The following is a 16452-nucleotide window of genomic DNA, read 5'->3' as shown; positions in this document are numbered from 1 at the left end:
TTTCAGGGTCGATAAATTAAGTACCAGTTACGCACTGGGGTCGATGTAATTGACTTAATCCGTTTGTCTGTCCTTGTTTGTCCTCTCTGTGTTTAGCCCCTTGTGGGCAGTAAAGAAATAGGTACATAAACCCATACTGTTAAGTTTAATGTTTTCAAGCTAAAGTGCTCTGGATACACATGTAAAATATTCAGTGGAGCTGTGACTGAATAAGTTTTGAAGAACCTACTGTAATCTTAACTAGTTGCTTTGTCAATATCACCTGTATCGGCCAGGTTGTCTGGTGTTGAGTCGACTTCGCTGGCCATAGCATTTGCTCCATTCCCTTCCAAGTTGCTCCAAACATTTTCCTTAAATCATCTTCCCATCTGATTGGAGGTCTTCCAAATGGTGTCTTCTGGTTGCTTGGGTACCACTCAACAACTGCATGGGTCCACCAATCGTCTGTGAACTTTGCAACATGATCGGCTCATCAATACACAGTTTGACAATGTATAGAAATCATCATCCAATATTATTGTCCTTCCTCTATCTCAAGGCCTGACTTAAATATTTTGTGAGAAGAAACCATAAAAGCTGAGAGAATTTTTGACTCCAGCTCTCTTAGTTCAAAGTTTGTCAGTGTGATTCATTCTTTCATCTCTCAGTAAATGATTCCTTCTACCCTTCAGCCTTCGAACTCCAGACTACCATGCTACCATTTCATCAGTGGACTTCTGAGTCATGACCCCAACTACCACTCACAGATTTTTGCACAACTCTCAACTCCACTTCCAAACATCTGCACCAACCATCTCCTCCTACAAATGCAGGCACAACCCTTTACCTGTCACCATCCAATCATCCTGAAAATAGACAAGCCACCATTACAATACATTCTCTTGGTATCTAAACACAGCATCATCATTATCATTGAACATCTGCTTTCCATGCTGGCATGGGTTGGACGGTTTGACATGGAGCTGGCTAGCTGGGAACTGACCAAACTCCAACTGTCTGTAGAGGCATGGTTTCTTTGGCTGGATGCCCTTCCAAATGTCAACCACTTAACAGAGTGTGCTGGATGCTTTTTATGTTCCACTGGCACCTAACCTTTTAACTAGTATCTAGTATTATGGAGACAGTCTCAGACCAAAGCCTTGTGGTTAGACATTACACCTTTTAAAAAGGTAAAGGAATGAACGGAAACAATAGAGCTGAGGTGACACTCGTGAAAGAGTCTCACTGGTGCAGTTGGCATAATAAAAAAGCATTCAGTCCATATTGTAAAGTGGTTCATGTTAGAAACAACATCCAACTGAAAACCTTCTTATTCTCATGTGAACACAAAAGCAACTTAAATAACAAGGACAGTGACACCAGTAGAACACTCATCATCATTTAACATCCATTTTCCATGCTGGCGTGGGTCAAATGGCTTGACAGGAATTGGTAAGGCCAGGAGCTGCACCGGGATCCACAATCTATTTTGGCTTGGTTTTTACAAGTGGATGCCCTTCCTAACACCAACTGCTTTACAGAATGTACTGGGTGCTGGCGAGCTGGCAGAAATGTTAGCACACCGGACGAAATGCTTAGCGGCATTTCATCTGCTGCTACGTTCTGAGTTCAAATTCCGCCAAGGTCGACTTTGCCTTTCATCCTTTCGGGTTCGATATAATCGACTTAATCCGTTTGTCTGTCCTTGTTTGTTCCCTCTATAATTAGTTCCTTGTGGGCAATAAAGAAATAAGAATGTACTGGGTGCTTTTGACATGGCACCAGCACCCACACCAATGCTTCTTAATGTAACACCTTGGTTTCAGGAGATCAATTCAGTAGTGGTGGGCAGATCTTTAGTACTACTTATTAGTGTCAATAAAATAAAAGGCCAACTAGAAGAAATTATATACTGCAATGTATTTAGTCTCGTATTTTGTATCTCAGCTACTGGCTACCGCTCAAATTCTAAACATTAAATCAATACCTATTACTGTATAAAACCATATCAACCAATAGTGATACTAATAATACTGAGAATATAAAGAGTAAAAACCCCATTTTGTCATGAATGATTTCTGACAAAGGTACAAGGCCACATATTTTGGTGGGGAAAGGATCAGTTGATTAAATAAACTCCAGTACTTGCCTGGTATTTGTTTAACCAATCATGAATGGATGAAATGCAAAGTTGATATCGGCAGCATTCGAACTCAGAAAGTCTCTACTATAATGAATGATTTCTAACATAGGCACAAGGCCACATTTTTTGGTGCAATCCCATGGTCATTCATGACCATGGGATTGCGCCTAGAAAGTTACCCTCTGAGGCACAAGTTCAGGCAAGGTTGTTAATGGAAGACCAGCATTCGCCTGTGCATACCAGCCTCCTCTATCCACACCACCAATGTTATCCAAGGGAAAGGCAAAGGCCAATATAGCTTGGCACCAGTTATGTCACAACTCAATTCTTCAGTTGAGTGAACTGGAGCAACATGAAATAAAGCATCCTGCTCAAGAACACAACACACAACCTGGTCTGGGAATCAAACTCACTCATGGCTGTGAGCCCGATGCTCTAACCACTGAGTTAGGCGCTTTACCTGTGTTATCAATGGAGTAGTCAAAAATCATCATTTGTTGTTGTTGTTGTTGCATAACCTGAGACTAATGAGTAGTGAAATACAATATGAGAAATTATTCCAAATCCAAATTTATACTTCTAGGTATCCAAAAAGATCAAAATAAGTGTTGATAAAGAATTGGGTCACCACCTATGTCTTATAATCTAGTTGGTTGAATAATTAGGTCTAATTCAAAAACCCATAGCTTTAGATACACCAGATTTCTATATAGTGGAGGGAAGGTACTGTGTACTCAGACAAGCAGTGCTTTATTGTGCAGGGTGCACAGTAACAGTGAAGATATTAAATAAGAACCTATCTTGCTTCAACCTTTCAGGCAAGATGACAAAGACACCTGGTGCTTGGTCATACTCCAAAAGATCCATATCCCACTGCAGAATTGTTAAGATCAATCCTGTTGGTGGTGCAAAGCACTTGTGGTGGTGCCACATAAAAGCACTCAGCACACTGTAAAGTGGCTGGCATTAGGAAGGGCATCCAACTGTAGATGCCAGATAAGACTGGAACCTGGTGCACCTCCCCGGCTTGCCAGCTCTGATCAAACTGTCCAACCCATGCCAGCTTGGACAAATGGATGTTAAATGATGATGATGATGATGACGATACATGAAGATCAAGCTGAAATAGAGGTTTTAGTACTTACCAAATGCATGAAGCAAGTTTCTCCACATGGTTCTGCTTCTTGCTTTTTCTCTGGCATTTTACGGGTAAGCATGCTTGGTGTGGGATGGTAAGCTGCAAAACAAAAAGAGAAATAAAAAACCCAATGTACTAAAATCTAAATGAAGCAATACATATTATTAATACTTTCAGAAAATTGAGGAAAAAAAAAAGTAGGATGGAAGGCATTTGGCTGATAATGTAGAACCTAATGATTTCATATCTAACTACTTGTGCATAAGTTGGATAAAAGGAGGAACCAATGTAAGAAACAGAAATGGATGGAATTTAGAACTATGAAAAAATTTAATGTTTTTTTCTTTAAATATTAAAGAAAAGGGGCAACAAGTAACCAAATGGCAGGAACTGGTAGTCTGAAAAAGTTAATTGCATCAGTCTTTCAAACCTATAACATATATATGAATGGAATAGATTTTTCTGGTCATTAACCCTTTAAGCCCATAACACTGGTTTACCAGTAGGTGACTTATGTTTCTCTATACCGTAGCACAGGTGGAGTGCCAGGTATATGGTAAAATAAGGTTCAGGAGGTCAGGGCTCAAAGGGTTAAGTTATTATCTAAGTAAAAAAAAAAAAAGATTCCTGAAATGGCATTGTTTATGCATATATACAAATGTGTGAGCGTAAGGCTCACTTAATACCAACAAAGGTGATATGCCGGTTACAAATTTTGGCACAAGGCCAGCAATTTCAGGAAAGGGGTATGTCAATTACATCAATCCCAATATTCAACTGGTATATATTTATATTATATATATACACATGACAGGCTTCTTTCAATTTCCGTCTATCAAATTCACTCAGAAGGCTTTGGTTGGCCCGAGGCTATAGTAAGACACTTGCCCAAGGAGCCACACTGTGAGACTGAACCTGGAACCATGTGGTTGGGAAGCAGCTTCTTAACTACTCAGCCATGCCTGTGCCTATATATATATTATATACATATATTGGTGTCAAATTTTGGCACAAGGTCAGCAATTTCAAGGAGTGGATAAGTCGATAACAACAAACCCAGTGCACAACTGGTACTTGTTTCATCAACCCTGAAAGGCAAAGCTGACCCAAGTGGAATTTGAACTCAGAACATAAAGACAGATGAAATGTTGCTAAGCATTTTGCCAGGTGTGCTAATGATTCTGCCAGCTCGACTATTATATACATACATCAATACACATTTGATGTACCCTTGAACCAAAAAATGAAATTTTCATATCTGGAAGTATGTGAGATCAGAACAGACAGTATCAAACCCTAAATCAAAGAGCTCTACTGTTCAGTTCATTTCTACCTTTGCTAAAGACAAGATGATTAGATTAAGATGCTTATATTGAAACATATGACTTATACTTACGATGTAGGAAACAATCATACTTGAAACATCTTCGACAAAAGAGCGTATGGAAGGAATGCATGGTTTGTTCCCTAGGTACAGAGCGAGCATTTGGGCCATCAATGTTTGGAGTACATTCAGGGGGTATATTATTGGGGTCTTGAGTTTCCATGAGATCGATATACCTAGAAACACAATAGAGGTCACATAAATGTCTACAGAAAAATTTCACCAAAGAACAACAACAACAAACATTTCTATTCTATTAAAATATCAAGCCCTAATAACAGATTAATGATTGAAACAGAATATGAATGACTACAAATTTTGTTTCAAATTACTTTAAAAAGAAAAAAAAATTCTTTATTTTTCTGGTTTCATTGATTTATATGTAGATATTTATATCAATATATATAAACATATATTTTTTATATATCATTTTAATGCTCACATTTTCTTTTCCATGCGTGCATGGATCAGACAGAATTTGTTGAGGCAAAGTTTCAACAGCTGGATGCCCTTCCTGTTACCAACAGTTTCCAAGCAAGGTAATACTTTCCCATGGCCAGACATATTTTTCACAGAAGTCTGGAAACAAACAGCCCTGCTTGTGTGACAGTGATGCTCATTTACAAACACTTCGTGAGATCTAGACAAAGGTACATATCATATATGCACACATATATACATACATGTACACACACTCTAACCTTCTATCAATTTTCATCAACCAGATCCACTTGCAAGATTTTGTTTGACTCAAGGCTATAGTAGAAAATATTTGCCAAAGGTATCATGCAGTGGGACTGAACCCAGAATTTTGTGTGTGTGCGTGAGTGAGTGAGAGAGAGAGCGTGCGTGCACTCTCCTTCTCTTGACTCACATCTTACATTTCATAAGACATCTTTTAACAAGATTTATGTAGTCTCATGTTTGCTACTTAAAAAACAAAACAATTCAAGAAACATTACTGTATAAAGAGAAAATTTGAATAAATAACAATATATAAATAAATATAAACTGTTTTATAAAAAATAGCATACTTTTCTTTTAGTTCTTCTTGTGTACCTTTGTCAGGAAACATAGCAGAAATTGATTGGAAAATGATGTCAGCTGGTGGAGTCTTTCTGGATTTATCCACCTCATCTTCTAAAAAAATGAAACAGATGAAGAAAGGAAGAATATCAAAAATATTAGTGGGTTATATACTTCAACAATATACACATTAAGCCTTTTCATTATGCTGATTTTATTTTCACCAGTGACATATCAGGCTAATCATATGCAATTCAGTTCTTGCCAGTTAATAAATAAAATGTGCATTCTACAATGTATGAAATGTGGAGAATTCTGTAAAATACCCCACTATTAAATATGGGTTGACTTGGTATACTCAGTTCCTGTACAGAGAGTTAATATACAGTTAAAATAATCTTCTTAAGAGAAAACGAGAGAGAGAGAGTAGCTAGGGTAGGGCAATAATGTATAAAATTACTTTTTTAAGAAAACATTAAACTGATAATTAGGGTTAGGTTTACATGTTTAGAATTAAAAGTATGGTCAGGAGAATCAGCAAATAGTTGCAGTAGGAAATGAAACCCCCACAAGTTGGCAGTTCAGAATTTTATCTACTTGGCTGTTTTACTCTACTGTTTATAAAATTACAGGTTAATCTGCACAGGCAGAAGTATGTATGAAAATATGTGTCTAGTCTGTTATAAACTTTATCAAGACTGATTTGTGCACAGAAAAGAAAAGTAAAGTTTTTTTTTGTGGCAGAAACAATGAGAATAATTAATAAGTTTTTGCAAGAAAATAGCCATATTTTACTGCAATAATTAAAATCAATGAAAGTTGTCAGCCTGTTGAAATTTTCAACAAGATAACACAGCAGATAATGGAAAATAATTTGAATTAATGCAGCTATTTAACAGAGTTACCTCCCTTAGAAGCAATACCCTGATCTTGTTGAAAACGAAACAAATATTGATTTGATTATAAATTGCACTATATTTCTGGTACTCATTTTATTAACCACTGAAGCATAAATACGTACGTTGATCCAGGTACAATATGAATTCATCTAAATAGAAATCCTGGATTCGTTTCATTTTCCGAGTTTCTTTACTTTTAATAAGACATTTCTAGGGATGTTGTGGTGCTTATGCCTATCCCACATGCTAATGAAGTGAAATCACTTCAACTGGAAATTCAAAATACTTCAAGAATTTTTGCTCAATACACTCAGCACAACAAAAGAAATATAGGTTCCATTCATGTTTTCATTAAAATGAACGTCCAGAGAGCATTGGCAATGATTTTGTGCCACAAAGGAATGAGTTAACACCTTATGTGTATAGTCTTCTCCATACATTCCCATCAGAGAACAACTAAATTATATGACAGAGGGCGGCGAGCTGGCAGAAACGTTAGCATGCCGGGCGAAATGTGTAGCCGTATATCGTCTGCCGCTACGTTTTGAGTTCAAATTCCGCCGAGGTCGACTTTGCCTTTCATCCTTTCGGGGTCGATTAAATAAGTACCAGTTACACTCTGGGGTCGATATAATCGACTTAATCCGTTTATCTGTCCTTGTTTGTCCTCTCTGTGTTTAGCCCCTTGTGGGTAGTAAAGAAATATATATGACAGATAGTGTAATGAGTCAATAAAGGAGTCACTAATTTTATGACTGCTCAACCGAGAAGAGATAGCATCCTAAATATTAAATAACAGAACCCTTAGACAGACTATGTCTGAATCAAAGATTGGATGGTGAAGGCCTCTACTTACTACTTATTTGGGGTGGGTTGAGCCACTCTGACTAAGTTCACCATGTCCCACATGAATACTGTTTAGAACATTGGAGGTGTGGAATCCATGTTTGGAGTTTTAGTGGTCCCTGGTCACATGCATACACGATATATTTTTCTAAACATTTTATGGTGTATAAAATATAATACAATATATCCCCAACCAAATGGAATTACTTTTACAGCATTTTAAAGGATTAAACATTGTTTATTCCACATATTGCTGAAAGTTTTATAAAATTGCAACATTTGAAAGTGTTGATCCGTGAGGTGTTTATCTGCAAATGTTTTAACAGTTTGCTTTGAGCATAAGATTGGTAAATCATATATTCTCTTATCAGGTTTGGGAAACTACAAGGAGAGAAACAGCTAATTTTGCTATCAATTGTTGACTATAACACAGGATTCACTGACCAATTCACTGCTGGTTATCAGAGCAGACATAGCCTGTATTTGAAGTGGGTTCTAGAGAAATGCTTTAAAAAAAGATAAGGGATACCTCACTCCCAGTAGTCTACGAGCACGCCAGATACTAACCCAGAATCTCTGAGGACCTGTACTTGGTGAAAGCCTTGATTAATCCTGACCTGGGACTAAACAATGAGTTAACATAAGAACTATATGATCAATTGATATGCAAAAAGACAGCAACCAAATCTTCATCAAGTTGTACTCTACGGTATTTAAAAAACAGATTGGATGGTTATGGTTGGAGCATTTTTTATCAAAGATCTTTCAGATCAGGCTGATCCAAGTGTACACATCATAACTGATCCAAGAGTACACATCTTTGTAAATATATAGAGGCACAAATTACAACTGGGTTGATAAAAGAACTTTGGATATTAAAATAGTAGAAAACGAGAGTATCCAAAAGAAGATATAAAGGAATTTAAAATGCAAAAATGTTGCTTCTAGTTAGCTCTTGCACCTATATAAAACATTTTAAGTTATGTGCATTATATAGCCTGAGCTGAAAACATAAGAAAATGTTATAAATCATCTTCAGTTAAGATCATCATCATCAGCATCAATGTTTTAACATCCATTTGCCCCTGCTTGCATGGGTCAGATGGAATTTGTTAAGGTAGATTTTATACCTTAAAATGCTTTTCCTGTACTGAAGCCTCATGTCCAGTTATAAAGAAATAACCTGGATTCCAAGCAAATTAATATTTGCCATGATTGTTTGTATAAAGATGACACTTCTTTGCAACTATCACATGAAGTCCAAGATGAGGAAGCACGATAACACACACACGACAAAATTCTTTTAGTTTCCAACTACCAAATCTACTTGCCTAAAGTACCATGCAGAGGGGCTGAACCTGAAACCATGTGAATGAGAAGCAAAGTTCTTGTCAACACAGCTATGCTTACTCCTTGATTACTCATTATTAATGATAATACCCTGCATCTGAAGATAATTGGTGTATTTGTTGTTCTGGAAGCATAACCAATAACCCAAACATTTACTTCCATTTTCTGGAGATCTTTAACCTTTTTACATTTCTTCTCTTTCCTTTGTTTAAGTGAGGCGAGGCTGTGCAGTTAAGAAGCTTGCTTCCCAACCACATGGTTCCGGGTTCAGTCCCACTGCATGGCACCTTGGGCAAGTGTCTTCTACTATAGCTTCATGCAGACCAAAGCCTTATGCTTAGATTTGGTAGGCAGAAACTGCATGCAGCAAGCTAGCAGAAATGTTAGCACACCGGGTGAAATGCTTAGCGATATTTCGTCTGCTGCTACATTCTGAGTTCAAATTCCACCGAGGTCGACTTTGCCTTTCATCCTTTCGGGGTCGATTAAATAAGTACCAGTTGCGTACTGGGTCGATATAATCGACTTAATCCATTTGTCCTCTCTCTGTGGGTAGTAAAGAAATAGGTATTTTGTCTGCCGCTATCTTCTGAGTTCAAATTCCGCCGAGGTCGACTTTGGCGTTCATCCTTTCAGGGTCAATTAAATAAATACCAGTTATGCACTGGGGTTGATATAATCGATTCAATCCATTTGTCTGTCCTTGTTTGTCCCCTCTGTGAGTAGCCCCTTGCGGTCAGTAAAGAAATAAGAAACTGCATGCAGCGAGGCATGTTTGTTTTTGAGTGCACTCTAGTCTTGACATTGTGTGATAGCTGAAAATGAGGACCACCTTCATGCAAACGATGTTCTGCATATCTGTTCTTCCATGAAAAAACTTGTCTAACCACAGGAAATATTACCTTGCTAGGAAACAAACAGATATGGGTTGCAACAAGAAGAGTATCCAGCCATAGGAAAATCAGCTACAACAAATCTGTCTGACCCATGCAAACATGGAAAAGTGGACGTTAAAACAATGATGAAGATGATGATTAGCCACAGGCTGATGTTAAGAGAAAATAAAGAAGAGCACTAATATAATTACGACTCAAGAAATTTTGGTAATCCAAGTTTGAGAAGATTTATCTGTTTACCATAGAATATGAGAGAAAGGTGGAGAGAAGCAGGGAGAAAGAGAGAGAGTAGTGGTGAAAGCAAGAGACAATAAATTAGGATGAATTATTTTTCAGACTCTGTAAAAGAAACTTCTATTCAACAGGGAAAGTTCTTTACCTTTTAACTCTGTTTTTATGCCATCATTTGTGTTCTGTGAAGAGGGTGAAGACAGTTCTCTTTGCTCAGGGTCAGTATCATTATAGTTGGCCCATAAAGCATCAACAAGCTCCATAAACAGATCATCATTTATAAATTTTGTGTCTCTATCACCGTGGACTTTCCCATCATAGTTTTTTAATAGTTCTTCAATGAAAGCACAATCTTGATCTAGAATATCGTCACCCATATATGGAATATTGTGAAGTATTGTTTCATCTTCCACCTTGAAAGACACGAGGTCCAGCATGTGATTTGAGGTGATGAACGACAGACATTAACAGTTAAATATTATAAATAGAGGAGAGGTTTGAGCGAGGGAGAGAGAGAGAGAGAGAGCACATAAAAAAAAATAGTTGAAAAAAAAAAAAATGAAATAAGACATAAAATGACATTAAATATAACAATAGGTAAAAAAGAACATAAAAAATGAAAGGCATAAAGTTGAATTTAATCATAAAAATATGTTGAAAACATAAAACGAAAAGTATAAAAACTGGAGTTAAACATTAAGTGGAGGAATAATGAAAAGAAAATCTCAACATCAATTATAAGAAAAGACTGATTATTATGAAACAAATAAAAAAACATGGCATTGAAGGCAATCATTCAGATAGGAAGAAGATCAAAGAAGATTTTAATTCACGTTAGATATTTTGAATTCTTTTGAATTGAAACAGCCAAAGGTATAAAAATCAAAGAGAGCAGACTCTATAGAAATAAGGAAAGTAAAGTAGTACCATGAAGTTCTGTTGGAGTGGAGCCCAACTATACATGGTCGGAATTGGTTTTAAAGCATTCATTACTCTCAATGGTGCCATCTGATGAGGGAAGCTCATACCACTTTCAACTTCACACTAAAAAGTAAGTAGCAGAAATAAAAAAAGAAAGAAAAGGAATTTATTGGGGAAGCAAGAATATTATTTTGAATAGTTAGTAAATAATGTTATGTAATTAATGAATTTCAACTGATAAATGTTAGAGAATACCCAACTTAATTAGGCTGAAAAGACTAATTTATATAGATGTATATACATACATACATACATACATGTTTGTCTGTTCTTCTATTCTTTTACTTGTTTCAGTCATTTAACTGCAGCCATGCTGGAGCACCACGTTTAGTCGAACAAATCGACCCCAGGACTTATTCTTTCTAAGCCTAGTACTTATTCTATTGGTCTCTTTTGCCAAACTGCAAAGTTATGGGGACATAACACACCAGCATCGGTTGTCAAGCAATGTTGATGGGGGACAAACACAGACACATACTTATATACAACAGGCTTCTTTCAGTTTCCTCTTACCAAATCCACTCACAAGGTTTTGGTTAGCCTGAGGCTATAGTAGAAGACACTTGCCCAAGGTGCCATGCAATGGGACTGAACTTGGAACCATGTGGTTGGTAAACAAACTACTTACCATACAGCCACTCCTGCGCTTATATATATATATATATATATATAATAATAAATATTAGGGAATAAATCCAAATTTACAAGGTTTTGTCTCTAATTTGATATTATATATATATATATATATCTTCTTTTATTCTTTTGCTTGTTTCAGTCACTTGGTGCGGCTATGCTGGAGTACCACCTTGAAGTGATTTTTTAATTGGATAAATTGACTCCTGGATTTAATTTTTTTAAGCCTTATACATATTCTATTGGTTCTTTTGCTGAACTGCTAAGTTATGGGAACGTAAACACACCAACAACAGTTGTCAAGAGGTGATGGAGGGACAAACACAGACACAACAACAACAACACACACACACATATATATGATGGGCTTCTTTCAGTTTCTGTCCACCAGATCCAATTACAAGGCTTTGGTCAGCGTGAGGCTGTGGTTGAAGACAGTTGCATAAGGTGCCACGCAGTGGAACTATATATATATATATTTCAATATGGAGCAAATAATTCATGGGAAAAGAAATAATTTGCGAAGATACAATTGACTCTGTTATTATCTGGTGTAACAATTTAAAAATGATAATAACAGAATCAATAATATAGGTGATTGCACACCCCAGCAAAAGCATTAAATAGCTGAAGGATTAAAACTAATCAAAGGACATACTAAGTATATCTACCTGCTGGAAATAACAGTCAAAACTCTTATTTAAATAAGAATTTTGACTGTTATTTCCAGCAGGTAGATATATGTCCTTTGATTAATAATAATAATAATATATATATATATATATATATACACACACACACACACACTGAATTTGATAGCATGTAAATTGCATTTTTTCCAAAAAGAATCTCAAAAATTCGCCCCTGGGTCCTATCTGCAAAGTTGGGTCTTTATTTCATGTTTTAATGCCCCAAAAACTCATTTCTCTGAATGTGTGCTGCCTATATTGGGGTGTATATAACGGGAAGCTTTATGAAAATAAACAAAAGACGAAGGCAGGTGGAGTACAAACAAACAATTGTATTAGTATGTATATAATATGCCTATGTGTCTTTCACACCATCAAATGCACACACAACACACATGTACATTAATGTATGTGTACGATTTAGATGATAAAGCAGTAAGGAGTGAAATAAAGGCAAAATTATATCAAAGAATTAAAACTTACTTTTCTTGTAACTGGTATTTGACTAAAAGTTTCTGGAGCATGAAGAGGCTGGCTGGGTTGTTCCTTCCACCAGCAATTATGTTTTTCCAGTTCATCATTGATTAGTTTACGATTGGAGGAAAATGCACACTGTAAGGTAAGAACAGGTGTATAAAAGGATCAAAGAACACAGGATTGCAGTGAAAGTCTTATTTTAATCATTTTTTTACTGGAATTGGTAATCCTAAAACTGTGGGCATGCACTGTCTTTTAGGGTAGGAATGGGATAATCAGATGAGGCTGATTGGATACTGAACCTGTTTTTGTCAACAGTTTTGGTGAGAGAGAGATTTTAATTTATTAACAAGGAGTGTTTGGCGTTAGGAAGGGCATCCAGCTGTAGAAACTATGCCAGATCAGATTGGAGCCTGGTGCAGCCATCTGGTTCACCAGTCCTCAGTCAAATCAGCCAACCCATGCTAGCACGGAAAGCGGACGTTAAATGATGATGATGATGATGAACCGCATAAAACAGCATTGATGCGTATAGTTGAATAAGTATTTGTTTTTGACATACAATATAAAAATTTCCAACTTGGTGTTCCCTACATAACAACCATCATCATCATCATCATCATTTAACATGTTTTCCATGCTGGCATAGGTTGGATGGTTTGACTGAAGACAGTTAGGTTGGGGAGATGCACCAGGTTCCCATCTGATTTGGCATGGCTTCTACTGCTGGATGCCCTTCCTATTGCCAACCACTCCAAGAGTGTAGTGGGTGCTTTTTACATGCCACTGGCAGGGGTTCCAGTTATGCAACACCAGCATCAGCCACGACTATGACCTCACTTGGTTTGACAGGTCTTCTTAAGCACAGTATATTGCCAGAGGACTTGGTCACTTGTACCAGTTACACAACACTGGTATTGGCCATAATAACAATATTAATAATCAATATATGCTAGTGGAAACAAAAACAGAAAGAAAAGTTGGCCATAAGTGGAACACAATTGCTCATAACTGCACATGATGAAGACTGACCAGAGTTAAACAATAACTCCTGATAGATTTTGTTTTGGGATTTGCTTTGCAAGATTCTTTATATGAGTTTGTGTGTTGAGGCATATTCTGTTGTCTGGGGAGAGTCATTTTCTTTTTGTGCCTTATAATGTAACACACTCACTGATAAAATTTCTACTTATTTTTATTTTCATTTTCCTAAAATTTTCGTTGCATCTTGCAACCTTTTCCTGATAGATTATTATTGATCTACTAAAATTCACTAGGTGTATAATGATAATTGCCATCTTAGACCATAATATATAAAGACACCACAAATAACAAGATTACATATAAATTTTCTTTCTTCTTCTTCCTAATTCCTTTGACTCTTTGCAGAACACAGGACGCCAACAGTATATCTTCACTTGTCTTGATCTGTGGCAATGGATTGTAGTTGTCCCTAGGTGCAGCCATTTGCTAGTGCTCCATGTTGTTTGCTTGATGAGAGAAGGTTGTTCCACATCATAACTTCCTTTCAGCTTTCAAATCCAATCTCTGAGTGCTATCTCTCCTTATCAGGACTGGTTTCACATGTTCTCTTGGTGTTTCAGTAGCGACGTAGGGAGGAGGTAGGTGAAAAGTTAGCAGTCCTGCACCATCATTTTCTACATTCAAATATACTTTAGTGCTTTCTAATTTCTTTATTTCATTTTTCTGTTTAAACACACACACACGCACACAGATTAATATCTCAGTACAGGACACTAACATAGTATTGTTAGGAAAATTTAGTACACTCACAAGGCATTGTTCAGCCTGAGAATAAAGTCGAAAATACTTTTACAAGCGCAAGCCCCTGTACCCCAAAGATAAGCCCCTGTACCCCAAAGATAAACCCCTGTACCAAAGATAAGCCCCTGTACTCCAAAGATAAGCCCCTGTACCTGGCTTTCGTTGACATGGAGAAAGCTTTTGATAGGGTCCCCCGATCCCTTATCTGGTGGTCAATGAGGAAACTAGGGATAGATGAATGGCTGGTGAGGACTGTGCAAGCCATGTACAGAGATGCCGTAAGTAAGGTTAGGGTTGGCAACATGTACACAGAAGAATTCAAAGTAGAGGTTGGGGTCCACCAGGGTTCAGTACTCAGCCCCCTCCTATTTATCATAGTACTCCAGGCAATTACGGAGGAATTCAAGACAGGCTGTCCCTGGGAGCTCCTCTACGCTGACGACCTTGCTCTTATTGCTGAGTCACTATCAGAACTGGAGGAGAAGTTCCAGGTGTGGAAGGAGGGTTTAGAATCAAGGGGCCTTAGAGTCAACCTAGCTAAAACCAAAGTACTAATAAGTAGGAAGGTAGACAATCCACAAATATCTTCAGGAAGATGGCCCTGCTCGATCTGTAGAAAAGGTGTAGGTAGAAACTCTATAAGATGTACCCAGTGTAAGCTATGGACACATAAGAGGTGCAGCAATGTCAAAGGTAGGCTAACTGGGAAGATAGTTTTTGTATGTGGCAGATGCTCGGGAGCATTAACCTCCGAAAATCTGCAGAAAACAACTTCCGTCACTTTCCAGGGGGAAAAACTAGAAGTAGTTGATAGCTTCCGTTATCTAGGTGACCAAGTCAGTAGTGGGGGTGGGTGCGCTGAAAGTGTAACTGCTAGAATAAGAATAGCCTGGGCAAAGTTTAGGGAGCTCTTACCTCTGCTGGTGACTAAAGGCCTCTCGCTCAGAGTAAAAGGCAGACTGTATGATGCGTGTGTACGAACAGCCATGCTACATGGCAGCGAAACATGGGCTGTGACTGCTGAGGACATGCGTAAGCTCGTGAGGAATGAAGCCAGTATGCTCCGATGGATGTGTAATGTCAGTGTACATACTCGACAGAGCGTTAGCACCTTGAGAGAAATGTTGTACCTAAGAAGCATCAGTTGTGGTGTGCAAGAGAGACGATTGCGCTGGTATGGTCATGTGGCGAGAATGGATGAAGATAGGTGTGTGAGAAAGTGCCAATCCCTAGCAGTTGAGGGAACCCGTGGAAGAGGTAGACCCAGGAAAACCTGGGACGAGGTGGTGAAGCACGACCTTCGAACTTTAGGCATCACTGAGGAAATGACCAGCGACCGAGACCTTTGGAAATATTCTGTACGTGAGAAGACCAGGCAGGACAAGTGAGCCCAGCCCACTTATGAATGCCTTTCCTCCCTTGGACACAAAGACCTGTTGAGGCAAGCGAAGTCGATATAGAACCTCATCCGACGACAGACACCCATGCCAACCCCCTATGCTTGCGAAGACATGTTGGGGCAAGCGAAACCGAATTGAACCAGCCAGGATCCCTGGCCTGGTGGTACGTAAAAAGCACTATCCGACTTGTGGCCGTGGCACGTAAAATACTCCAATGCGACCGTACGACAGGCACCCATGCCAACCCCCTTTGCTTATGAAGACATGTTGGGGCAAGCGAAATCGAAATCGAAATAGAATTGAACCAGCCAGGATCCCTGGTCTGGTGGTACGTAAAAAGCACTATCCGACTCGTGGCCGTGGCACGTAAAATACTCCAATGCGACCGTACGACAGGCACCCATGCCAACCCCCTTTGCTTGTGAAGACATGTTGGGGCAAGCGAAATCGAAATCGAATTGAACCAGCCAGGATCCCTGGTCTGGTGGTACATAAAAGGCACTATCTGACTCGTGGCCGATGCCAGCACCGCCTCGACTGGCTTCCGTGCCGGTGGCACATAAAATACACCAATCTGACCGTGGCCGTTGCCAGC

At 38.3% G+C, this 16452-nt stretch overlaps 1 protein-coding gene across 4 annotated transcripts in view; it reads right to left on the bottom strand.

The window, feature by feature from the left end:
- Positions 1-16452, bottom strand: part of LOC115219651 (histone-lysine N-methyltransferase EZH2) — a 200220-nt gene that overhangs the window by 32525 nt on the left and 151243 nt on the right. For all 4 annotated transcript variants that reach the window (XM_029789852.2, XM_029789847.2, XM_029789827.2 and 1 more), the window contains 6 exons: positions 12679-12807; positions 10820-10936; positions 10041-10305; positions 5679-5784; positions 4657-4820; positions 3268-3359 (listed from right to left, as the gene is read on the bottom strand). In XM_029789852.2, the coding sequence (XP_029645712.1) occupies positions 3268-3359; positions 4657-4820; positions 5679-5784; positions 10041-10305; positions 10820-10936; positions 12679-12807 (873 nt within the window). The remainder of the gene's footprint in view (positions 1-3267; positions 3360-4656; positions 4821-5678; positions 5785-10040; positions 10306-10819; positions 10937-12678; positions 12808-16452) is intronic.

The sequence above is a fragment of the Octopus sinensis genome, linkage group LG1 (genome assembly GCF_006345805.1).
Source record: "Octopus sinensis linkage group LG1, ASM634580v1, whole genome shotgun sequence".
In the NCBI taxonomy this organism is placed as follows: Eukaryota; Metazoa; Mollusca; class Cephalopoda; order Octopoda; family Octopodidae; genus Octopus; species Octopus sinensis.
This window is presented reverse-complemented; position numbering and strand designations above follow the sequence as displayed.